This window comes from Myiozetetes cayanensis, unplaced genomic scaffold (assembly GCF_022539395.1).
Source record: "Myiozetetes cayanensis isolate MyiCay16 unplaced genomic scaffold, myiCay2020 scf5-8, whole genome shotgun sequence".
Lineage (NCBI taxonomy): Eukaryota > Metazoa > Chordata > Aves > Passeriformes > Tyrannidae > Myiozetetes > Myiozetetes cayanensis.
The window spans coordinates 5,587,337-5,599,593 of NW_026087742.1; the positions used below are offsets into that span (position 1 = coordinate 5,587,337).

Genomic DNA, 12,257 nt, shown 5'->3' on the forward strand with positions numbered 1-12,257 from the left:
AGTTGTTTGGAAGATAATCAGATCAACAGGGGGCACACCATTGTGCGAAAGACATACAGGAAATGGTGAAATAGTCTTTGATAGAGGTATATTGCAGAGCCATCACTGATGGGAAACAAATCTACCATTATCAAAGGCCATATTTGCAGAAATAATCACGTAAGTAAATTGGGCAGAAAAGAAAAATCACAGAATTTTCAACATGTGGCAAGCACAGAAGCCATTACCTCATCAAAGGCAGTGCACTTGTACCTGCAGCCAACAACCACCACCCCACCACCTCCAGCATGTAAAGGACATTTTTTTTTCTTTTTCTCTTCTTTGTGGTAACCAATGTAAGTCGAGGTGAGGGGGTTTAGTTTTTCTCCTTGTCTTTAATACAGAAATACTCACGCAGCAGTACAGGCTCTGTGTTCCTCATGCAAAGACCTCCTCCTTACTTGTGCCACTAATTCTACATAAACTAATAGTGAACTTCAAGGAAAATGAAAAGTAATCTGAGGGTTTCTTTTGACAAATGACATTTCATCAACAGCGCCAATAAACAGCTCCCTACTGAAAGCAGCACTTATTAGAAGTTTTATGACAAATACCTAAAGGCAGGTTAAACCTGTAGTGAAAAATGTTCTTGAGACCTTACAACTGCCAAAGAAACATATATTTTTTGTAACTGAATTCATCATGAGCAAATAAAATCAACATAATTCTCATGTCTACTTACAAACTATCATTTTCATTAGTTTTTTTTTTTCATTTTATTTTGTCATAGTTATAAGAAGTCACATTTTTTGAAAAATTACACCAAGAAAAATCATTAACTACAGTGGAGTTTCTGCCTTTATATTCAGTTAAATTAAAATTCAAATTATGGAAATCATCATCTTCCAGGAATACATATTTGTGATAAGAAAACATCATGTTTTGAGACTGCTAGATCCATATTGCGAGGCTGTATTAAAGGTAAATCCTAATTTTGTATTATAGTTTCTCCTATATTCAACTTATATCAATCTACTTCATGATCAACTTAGAAGGTAGCTATTCTTTTCACGTGATATATATTGTTGCCTAATTTATTAAGGAAAAAAATCAACTTAAATTAAATATGAACCTTCCTATTTTTCAGTTTTATTAGAAGTAGTATAATGAATTAAGGACATGACATAGTTTTGATGCTTGACTGTAATGATAGGCCAGATGATGACCAGCCAACTTGGACTAGCTGAATTTTCTCAGTAGCAGGCTATGACTTGTGCGAAGAATCTGATCTCCCATCTTTGGTGGTCTATAAATAACTAAACAGAAAACCTCAAGCACTCACTGTCTGGTACTTCTCTTCATATATCCTTTTGTGCCCAGCTTTATCTGAAGAGCTGGGCCTGAGGCAAGTGTTTTTAAAACAGGACCGACATACTGCAAAACATTTTTACAGGTGCTTACTCAGCAAAAAGTTCACAGCATAAGTCACTATATTTTGTTTAAACTGTATGAAGAGAGGCATGCTAATAAAAGAAAGATAACATCCTTCCCATAGCTAGGTGATAGTATAAATAGAAGTGCAATTACACTGCCAACTTTTTTTCTTGCTATTCATTGTGTGATGACCATAAGCAGCTGACTGGATTGGCTGGAAACGTTACATATGCATTACATGCACTAACAAGAACACACTCACCATGTACTATCAGGACATATTCTGTGCTGTTTCGGCCAATAGGATTTTTTGCTTCACATCGGTATGTGCCATTGTCTGTTTTGTTTAGGAAACTGATGCTTAGAACCCTGCCATTGACAACCATTCTCTCTGGATCTGGTAGTTCTCCACCGTCCTTTGTCCACAGTACTGGTTCTGGCCTGTTGGATCCAAAGCAATGCATTTATTTAGATACATGAAACATGTATATGCAACATATGCATCAGAAATAGTAGCATCAGAAACTTATGAGTAGTAACCTACCATCGAAGAGTATTCAATGACCGTTTGAATTACTGGATATAATGAACTGCCACTATTACAACCTCACCATCCCAGATGTCAGCTATTAAAGAAAGTGAAAGAACAAGCAGAGAAAAGAAGAGAAATCAAAAAGGAAGCAGAACAGGACTGGAACAGTCCTTTCCTAAAGGACTAAACAGATCTTTCCTAAATTAAAAATTAGTTCTTTCAAGGTTTCAGGGCCCACAGTTTGGCAAGATGCTTGGCAAGCTAAGTGAAAACAGCTTTCTGTTTCTGTGATGAACAATTTGGTTCTGTGTGGCTGACAGGAACCAGAAATCACGCAAGCAGGGTGAGGTACACGTAAGTGATTTGTAAATGGATTCTCAAATTATTTAGGCCATTCACATTCACAAGTGCACTCGCATGAGCTGAGTGTTTTCCCTGAGCCAGGCTTATCAGTCTCAAAGCAGCACATCTTACGCACAATCTAAATTTGTTTCGGTTGCTGCACTGTGTCACAGACCATCCCTTTTCCCGCCCCTTCTGCATCCTTCCCTCAAATAATTGCTTGTTACACATGTTATCACAAGCAATGTAAGATTTAACTTGAAATCCTTGATTTCCTTCTTTTGTGAAGCCTTTCCTCTTGTGCCTCCTGCACTCGCCTCAACCAGGCCAAAAGCAATGCACCCCCCTAGGCAGCTTAAGGGCACCACAGAGAAGGGAGCTGACCATCCTGCAGATTCACATATTCACATCTTCCCACCGGCAAGTGATACCTAACTCTTTCCTAAAGACTCTCAAGAAGCTCCACAGTTCAGGAGATTTGCCTAACAGACAGCAGGGTGTATTTATTACTGCTACTCAGTCTTTGCTTACACATAACAAGATATACTTTCAAATTTACATGAGGGAAATCACCAAAAAGGCAGACTCAAGACTGGGAATGAAAGGTTGTTTTACTGAATCCTGTCTACAGCATCTCAGGCCTTTAGATACTAATCACTTAAACAAGATATATTACAGCCTGGGGATTCACTGATACCTTGCTTGTAGCTGGTAGCTTTGTACACTGTAACCCAAATATCAATCTCCTTTGGGTGCACTATTTAAGTGATTTCAGTCTGAAGCTGTTCTAGATTGGCACATATATTTGATAGGAGAGTATTACATTATATTATCCTATTGAAATATGCAGTTGTGTGACTAAATAATGAAACAAAATATATTACAGTGTTATAAAATTAGCAGTTGCCAAAATAGTCCCTAGTCTTACTAAAGAAATAGTTAATGTCATTAATTTAAAGCAGGTGTCCAAAGCCTATTAAATTTAATAAGTATTAAGAATAAGAATTAAACCTAAATACTTAAGGAGAAACATTTTGCCAAAATGTGGCCTCATGCACAGAAAAACACTCCTAATGATTTCAATGACATGATTTTGTTTAGGTTAGCCAAGACATGTAAACAGGGAATTTTTCTGAAATGCATGTACTGTTATATAATTCATGTAACTCTTTAAAGTAAAAATACGGTGGGTCCCTTCCAACTCAGAATATTCTGTGAACATCTCAAGCACTTATCTTGAAATATAACAGATTTATACACATTTTAGTAATATTTGGATGACACCCTGCTAAAACATCATTGAACTTAGACTGGTTGTTCTCTGAAGTTATGACTTTTTTTCAGAAAATCATATATCCAGAGAATAAAGCAAGGATTAAGAACTGCTGATGTAATGGGCCTTATTTATACCTACCACAAATGTGTCATAATCCTCTTCCTAAGTGCACTTTCATGAACTGGTATCTAAATGCACATGACAAACAATGCACACACTTCCTTTCTGCTTAATGCGAGCAGGGACTGTGGATGACCGTGCTGTGGCAGAAACATTGCCCTGCAGAGTTCACAACATCAGGGTGGTGATTTGCTCTGATATGTTAAGGTGGATTTGTTCAATTTTCTAGCGAACTCCTCATTGTTTCCCCTTTACCAGCTTACTGTGAATCTGCAATCCCAGGAGTGGAGACTCTGAAACACTTCTGCTACAATGTGCACCATTACCTGCATAAATGGCGTGTTAAAGCAACTTCTGTGCAGTGGTAATTTATGGAACTTACGTTTTAAATTGAAACTAGATGGCATATCCTAGGGGAAAACCCATAGGATAACAAATAAGTATGAAATGGAGACTTAGATATAAATTATTCAGGGGCTCTGTCACATTGTAATATACCAGCTGTAGTCTTACCCAGAGCACTTAGCTATGGTTGCAAAGTGATGTGCGGCAGAAAAATCACAGCTTAGAGAGAGGCAGATCTGCATACTGTGGATGTTGGGAAAGCTGCTAATTAACAGTTAATATTAAGCCATCCTGTGCTGTATTGGTGGCAGCAGCAGAACAATTCCTGGGCAGCAGGCCCACAGCCAACACATCCTGGTGACCGGGCACAGCTCTCAGGCACGATGGTGCCTAAAGCAGCAGTTCTGTCACAACCACAAAATTAAATTTTGCCTGTGCTGCTGGGAAGCTTTGAGACACTCTGGTCTAAATGATTCACTAGTCAGGCAGGAGTGAGCTGAGAACATGAGACATGCTCATGCACCCAGGCCATCATGCTGCTGTGGTCAGCGACAAGGGGGATGGCTGTTTAGGGAAAGCACACGAGTACATCCCTTTTCCGAGGTCCATTCCTCCTGCACTCTGCCAGCATCCACAATCATTCTGTCAGGGATGCTGGAGGGCACATCTCTTGTTCTCTTTTGTACCTACTTGCTATTTAGACCTGTTGCCTATGAACGCCACTTATATCTTTTGGAATCTGCTAACAATGCCCATCAGCCCAGCCTCCTGTAGCAATGAATTCTGGAAGTTCCCTACCTGCTATGCAAAAATGTATTTACTTTTATCTCTCTTACACTGATCTCCTAGCAGTGGCAATGAATATTGCAGGATATGGTAAGTAACACTTCTACATATGATAATCTTGTTATAAGTTATGACAGCCTTGTACTTAGCAGGTCCCTCTCTCCCCCTCTTTCTCTGTTTGAATTTGATACATTCTGAGTCTATCAGCAGGAAAACAAAAAAATACAAGAAGAAAGGGCAAAAGAATCTCAACTTTAGAGCATATCGACTGTTGTTTCATAATTGCCTTGGTGCCTTCATTGTCCAAAGTACAAGTGCAGTGGAAACTCTAATGGGAAAGGCTCTCTTTCTCCTGACACAAGGCATAGACAACTGCAAATCCCTCCTTGTTTATCCTATTGAAACATGAGTGCAAACCCAGACACAAGTTTTTTCTCTTAGCCAACATTTTGACTTGGGTTTGACACGCTAAAACACCTGACAAATATGCACACTCCTAATATCGCACTTTTCCCCTATTGCATAAATCTCTAATATTGCAGAATTTCAGTGCTTTTTTTCATACTAATGGGCTGCTCTAATGCTATCTCTTCCTCTGTGGACTGGAACAAATAGGGTGTCCCCGTGCCTTGGGTTTGCTCTTCCTTCAAGCTGAATCCCACTTAACCATTTAATACCTACTTTTCTTCAGACAACCTTGAAAGCATCTTCCTTGGAGCCCAGCTGCTATAAAATCAGAATACTCACTTTGGCCACTAATGCAATTGCACGCTGCTCCCTTCACACATCTCCTGGCACAAACAAGCTCACTGACCCACTCTGTCCTAACAGGAACACACAGCCTGTTAGTTACAATACACTAATTCAAAGAACTAGTCTGTCCTCCCTTTTTTTTTTTTTTTTTTTTTGCTGCATTGGGTAAGAGCTGCTTTTCTATATCTGAGGTTGAATCCCTCCCATGTGGATGTGGTTAAGTGGAAATGAGCTCTTCTACCACTGAGACCCTGCACTGGGTTGAAGGAGGCAGCAGAGCTGAAGCACCAAGATGCTGTTTGCTTTCCCAAAACTCAGCTCTGCTTCTGGCTTACCCACACTAATTTGCTCCCAGTGTGACACCTTTTAAAACAAAACCAAACAAATTAAGCATGCTGTACTGATGAAATACTTCCACAGACACAGCTCAGCTGTGACAGCCCCTGATATTTCTTTGACTTTGGTTTGTATTGCCTTTACTGATTTGACTTTGCGCTCAGCTGCTCACGGTGGCATTATCAGGACTGTGTTAAACAGAAAGAAGCCAGAGATACCAATCACAAGCACTATTAACAGTAATGTCTCTGCCTGCCCCCCAAGAAATCTGAACTCCATACTTCCTCTGATGAACTGTTAAATGGGCTTAGATTTCATTGTAAACTATGTTTAATCCTAACAGAAAAGCCCAGAAGCATTCAGTGACTGCCTTATAGCAGGGAACTGTTTTTTAGGATAAAGAAATGATTTTGTTGGATGTCTTCCTGTTAGCTTCAAAACCTGACATAAAAAGCAACAAATTTTGGTATTCTTTCCCAGACAAACTGAAATGGGACTGCAATGAAGGGATCAAAACACTGGTGTGAAGTTGCACAATGATTCATGTTTTATACTGTGGAACAGGAATTTTCTTGCAAGTAATTCAACAAAGAATTTGTAAATTAAGCAAAATTGTTTTCTAATCTTGAGGTTAAGAAAAGTTTTTTTTCCTCAAAATAAGTCAGAGAGGAAGCTAAGGGCAAATTGAAATGTATTGGAAAAAAAATGTTTTCAAAACCAAAGTCAGATTTGATTAGAAAAGAATACTTGGGCACTGACACCTTTTCAACAGGTGTTTCCATAACATGAAATTCAACATTTATATTTAAGTCCACATTAATATTTTATTTTTATAACGGTGGCCTTTAAAATTACACAATAATATTTAAAAAAAGAAATTGTTTATTTTCCATCCCTTTCTCCATCCTTAACCAAGAGACTGTGATGTTTCAGTCCTTTCTTATAAATCCTCCTTTCTAGCGATATTTTTATATCTAACAATTATAGTTAACTCACTCTTCTTTTAAAAATGATACATACATCTATTGTATTACCTCTTCTTTCTGAACAAAGTGGATTTGTGCAATGCAATCCATTTGCACTTGAAAGTTCTCGGCTCTATTCGTTTTTTTGTTGCCCTTTTCTGATTTTTGTGTATAGAAAGGTCATGTACAAAGCGTTCTTCACCGAGACCTTAGTAAACAACACTTGGATAACTTACTGGCCCTTAGTAATAGCACAGGATAACCTTTCTGTTTCTATAAGATCACACTCAAAAAAAAAAACCACCCCAGAAACACCAAACCAACAACAAAAAACCAATGCCACCTCTTTACATATTCAGTCTCAGTGAGGATATTATCATCCAACTGGGTGTCCAAGCATCCTGTCAAAATTTTGTAGCCAGTGTGGGTAAAAACAAGAAGGATGGAAGAAGAATTTGAGGAACACTAACAAGACAACTACATTCATTATTTGGGTACGGCCCTCTCAAACAATACCTTTTACTTCTCTAAACAGGGTTACACTTGTATTCTCTGAAATCCATAAAAACGTAATCTAGTGGATATGTTCGGATGAGTAATGGAAAAGGTATCACAACATTTATCAGAGAGTTTCTTGTTGAAATCCTGCTGCAAAGTTGAAAGTCATCTAAGGGAATGATTGCTTCATTAATTGGAAACTTATAGTTTCTCTGTATCAAGAAACTGGGTTTTTAGCTTTGTCAGTTAATCATCCAGTTCAAAGTCTAAACCCTGAGGGAGCCTCTTGTTTATATAAAGTCTCAGTCTGATGAGTCATTTTGGGATGAGCTGTTTTGGGAGTATTTCATTTATCAAAAACATCAATAACCACAGTCACTAGTCTTTCATAAAAGGCTTGGATAGATGGTTTTTATTTTATGAGATTAGAACTCTCTGTGATTTTGTAGCTCTGCAAAGCCTGAGTAACCTTCATACAGTGTTTTTCTCCCCAGAAGAATTACTAAAGAATATCCTAAGTACCTTTAATGAAGTTCTCTTTTTTTTTTTTTTTGTTAAGAAGGAAGCTTTGAACCTCTGAATTGTCTATTATATTTTTCTCTACTTTTCTTTTTAAGCATCTCAACAGACATAATGCAGCCTAAGAACATTTCTGATGTGCTATAATACATTTTTTAAAATGGTTAAGAATTAAATTACCAAAATATGTTAAAAATAAGGTGGCAACAAAATATGAATTTCCACTTCTTACATCATAAAAATTTGACAAGAATTTACCCCTCTAAAGACAAGAGGAACAACAAGAAATGTTAAAGACTGTTGCAGTCTATTATGTCTTTTAAAAAGTTGCTTAAATAATAAATATATAGAGATAATAAGAATCTCAAATGATGTTAGTATTCATCATTTACAAGAAAAAAACAAGAACCCCAAAAATTAGAAGAAAAAAAAATATAGCAGAAAAGGAAAGCAAGCAATCCAAACAAACCAACCAACCAAAAACCCCAAACACCCTTCACTCCTTGCCTTTTGTCACAGATATAGATAAAGCCTTTGCTTTGTTCATCACAACTGTACTTGGGTGACCGACCTCCCTGCTTGTACCTTGCCTTAGATAAATCCACCTTCACTGGATTACAGGTACTAACCATGCTGATATGATAGACTAAATTTGCAGCTGAGAGTCCTTATCCCTCAGTAGACTGTGACATCAACTGATTAAAGCGATTCACAAAGAGTCTTTTCAAAGCAAAGATATTTATCCTTTTACCCAAAGATACAAGTATATCTTATTACAGGGCAAAAGAGTAATTTTTTGTATTCATATTTCCTCCCATCTACACTCTAATCTTTCCTTGCAACCACTTTTAAGGTTCTTTCCAGGTCAAAAACCTTTGTCTGTAGGAACCTGGCTATTATACCAACTATAATTGTAACTCTGAAATGACTTACCTGCAGCTTTTCCTTTTGCATATATCATGTACCTTCCCCCTCATCCTCAAAATGTTTCCTTTGTTAGTCATTTTCAAGAAGGAAAGGCAATTATCAGTCTAATATTCTGAAGAGTGCATAATCCATATATATATATGTATAAATATATGAAGTTTCTTACCTAATTCCAGTGTTATTCACTATCTTCTCAAAGAAGTGAAAAAACCCTGCAGTGAGTAACATTTTGGAGAATGGCTTTCTCATAGTCATGAGACAGATCAACAAGAGAACTTATGTGAAATCACAGGACAACTTAGCAGTGAATTGTATCAGAAATATCCCTTGTATTCTACTATTGTAAGCAGCAGGGAGGCTAGAAATGGACAAAAAGATTGTCTGAAAAAAAAAGGCAACAAAAGTTTGTGAGATGCCATAGGGGCGTATCCAGAATTTCATTTAAATAAACTCTAAATCCATTGCCACATGAAAGCACATGCTCACAAAGTACCGTCCTCCCTAAGGCAAGTTTAATGCAGGAGGAAGAAGGGGACACCAAACCAGTGTTCTCACTGCTGTGGGTGATCCACTGTCTTCCCATGAGCCACATCAGAAGTGAAAAATTAGTTCAGAGAATTATGGTTCATTATCAAGAGTCACTGGTGTGTGTGTGTTGGAGAACCAGTGTCTTGTCAGGATTGGTTTGGTTGTGCCAGCACTGCCAGCCCTTCACCTTTGAGGGAAATGCAATTCCCTCTTGCCTACACACATGTTCACAGTGGAAAAAAGAATCTTGTGCTTATACCCTGGACTTTCTTGATACAAATTAAGATTAAAAACTTTTCATGCTTTCTAAGGGGCTGTTGATTTTCTCCAACCTTCTTCTTGGACATCTGTGTCTGCTACTTCCTCAGAAGCAACTGGGAGCACTGCAGATGTGCAAATTTTAAGGGGCTTTCATAGCAGAGAACAGTAAGGGCCTCCAGCTACCTGGTCAGTATAGTTCCCATCCTATAACCTCTCCCTCTTGTATTCTATTTTATGCAAAATCTCTCCCACATTTGTCATATACTACACTTACTTTCAAACTTCTGGTGTATCACTTCACCCCTGCTCTGATTTTCTGCATTCTCTGAATCTGACCAATTTCCCAAACAACAGATTTGACATTTCCACTCCTTTATTATTTCTCAAGACATTTCTGCACTAGGCAAGTAATTATACTCATAAAAGGCAAAATTTGATGAACTACTTTATTTCTGCCTTCCCTCATCACGAATCTAGAAACACAAAACAGAAGAGAGAGGAAGAGGCTGCCATATTCCCAAATTTTCAAGGTCAGCCCATCACTTGGGAACAAATGGAAATGAAGAATACAGGTACACTGATGTATACCATAAAGAAGAAATGTAAACCTGTTTTAAATATGCCATTAGGTCAGGGAGTAGGCAATTACTTCATTTTTTTTTCCAGAATAAATCTGAAAAAGATCTGGATATTTTAATGCATTTTTAGTAGTTCAAATCAAAATGCCTAATATTTTAGAAAACTTTTAGTAACCAGGTAATAGCCACACTTTTTTATATATATTTTAAAGTCCAAGGCTCAAAACAGCTCAAGCTGAGAGGTAACAGTATAACCTCTACAGCTTACAAATAGGTTTTCATAAAAAGTGCTTTAAAATTTTTTGTCTTTAGAAAACAATGGTACGTATGGCTACACTGTTCATTTTATGTTGCCAGTTTATAAATAATTTATATTTCTTATTTGACCAGGGAAAAAAACACCAACAAAAAAGTCCTCCACAAAAGTGTAACATCACTTTCAAAAAGATTCCTGAGGCTAAAAAGGCAGAAGGAGAGGTGTAAGCCAGTACAGCAGCAGGAAAGACAAAAAAATAAGGAAAAAAAAAAAAAAACACCTAAACAAAAAACCCCAACCCAAACCAAACAAAAACAATGGAACACAAAACACAAACAAATAAGAAAACAAAACCAAGAAAACCAAACCCCGTTAAATTAATCTTAAGTCATAAATCCTGCCTTACTTTCCAGGGAACGGAGGCCTTGCAGAAGTGACTGCCACTTGTCAGCTAAATGACAAGAGCTCAAGGACAAAGTAGTAGGGAGTGCTTTACAGGAAACATCCCTGGTTTGGCCTGGACTTGACCACACATTAGATAAGGTGTTTTCCAATTTCTATAAAGTGGCAAAGGCTCTGGTTTTGTATCAGAACTCTGGCCTGACACGGCCAGACTGCACAGTGTTGCACCTGGTTGGGTGGATGCACAATTACAATCTGCTGTGCAGCCCTTCAGCAGCTCTACAGGCGGTGGATAAGATATCCTTAATGACACATCAATAATGAAGGGCGAGTGACAGCCTTGTTTTTAGGAGATTGTGCAAGAAAGCAAAGGGCCAGAGACCTTCTCCACAAGGTGCATCTCCCCTACTGCTGCAGGCAGAGGGGAAAGGGAGACTCCGTGAAGAAGTACGGAACCTTCCGGAGAATGGGAAAGTCAGCTTGAGACAGGGAAAGATGTGAGGTCTACTAGCAGAGAAACACTGATGCCCTGAAAGCTTCTTTAACATTCTGGAGCTGAAAACACTTTGGATCAGCACTGGAGCACGTCGGTAATATACGCCCTTCCCCTGTTCTGCCTGGGATTGGTGCCATATATTGATGTGCAAATTACAAAGACAAATCCCTTTCCTTTCAGCCTCATAAGCTAAGACCTACACTCTCAGATAAGAGTGGGCAAGTGGGAGGGGAGAGAGGAGAAACTATATACAGATAAGTGGATATAAAGAATAATTGTCACACCTTGCTTAAATATTTTATTGCTATTCCTAAGGGTTTTTTCTTTCCTGTCGGAGTACAGCTGGAATGATAAATGGCATGTACGAATTTTACTCACATGAAAAATTGTTGATTAAACATTGAAATCTTAATGGCCTGGTTTCACTATAATTCCAGTTCTATAGGTTTCTAATTATGTAGTCAGTGTTCAAACAGCTAAATCTTTGGGCTTCTTATGCTGCTGTTTACACCTTGTTGATTCCTTCTTAACCTTTAAGAGCTATTGAGAAATTAGTAGATTATTCTTTTTCATCAGCTGTAAGTAAAGCATGACTATAAGAACAAAGGACGATAGAAACTGCCATGGATTAAATGGACAATATCTGGGAAAAAAATGTATTTCAAAGACATGCAAATGTCAGCAGTATTAAGGTAATATGGTGCTCAAGTGGATGCATCAGAAAGGCTGCTGAAAATTACTGGGATTAACCAGGAACTGTGTTCTTAATGTTAATGAAGGAAGTACTGCTGGGGATAGGAAAGCAGCAGCAAAGCATAATGATGGGATGTGCACACCTTAGTTACTATGCAGAGGAAAACAGCATCTCAGCTGGCATGCCTGCAGATCTGTTTATAACATTGTCTCTCCTCATACCAGTTTACA

The 12,257-nt window shown here is 38.0% G+C and overlaps 1 protein-coding gene across 3 annotated transcripts in view; it reads right to left on the reverse strand.

Moving 5' to 3' along the window:
* The window catches only part of CADM2 (cell adhesion molecule 2), a 607,631-nt gene that overhangs the window by 66,414 nt on the left and 528,960 nt on the right, over positions 1–12,257 (reverse strand). For all 3 annotated transcript variants that reach the window (XM_050331258.1, XM_050331256.1, XM_050331257.1), the window contains one exon: positions 1,676–1,854. In XM_050331258.1, coding sequence (XP_050187215.1) covers positions 1,676–1,854 — 179 coding nt within the window. The remainder of the gene's footprint in view (positions 1–1,675; positions 1,855–12,257) is intronic.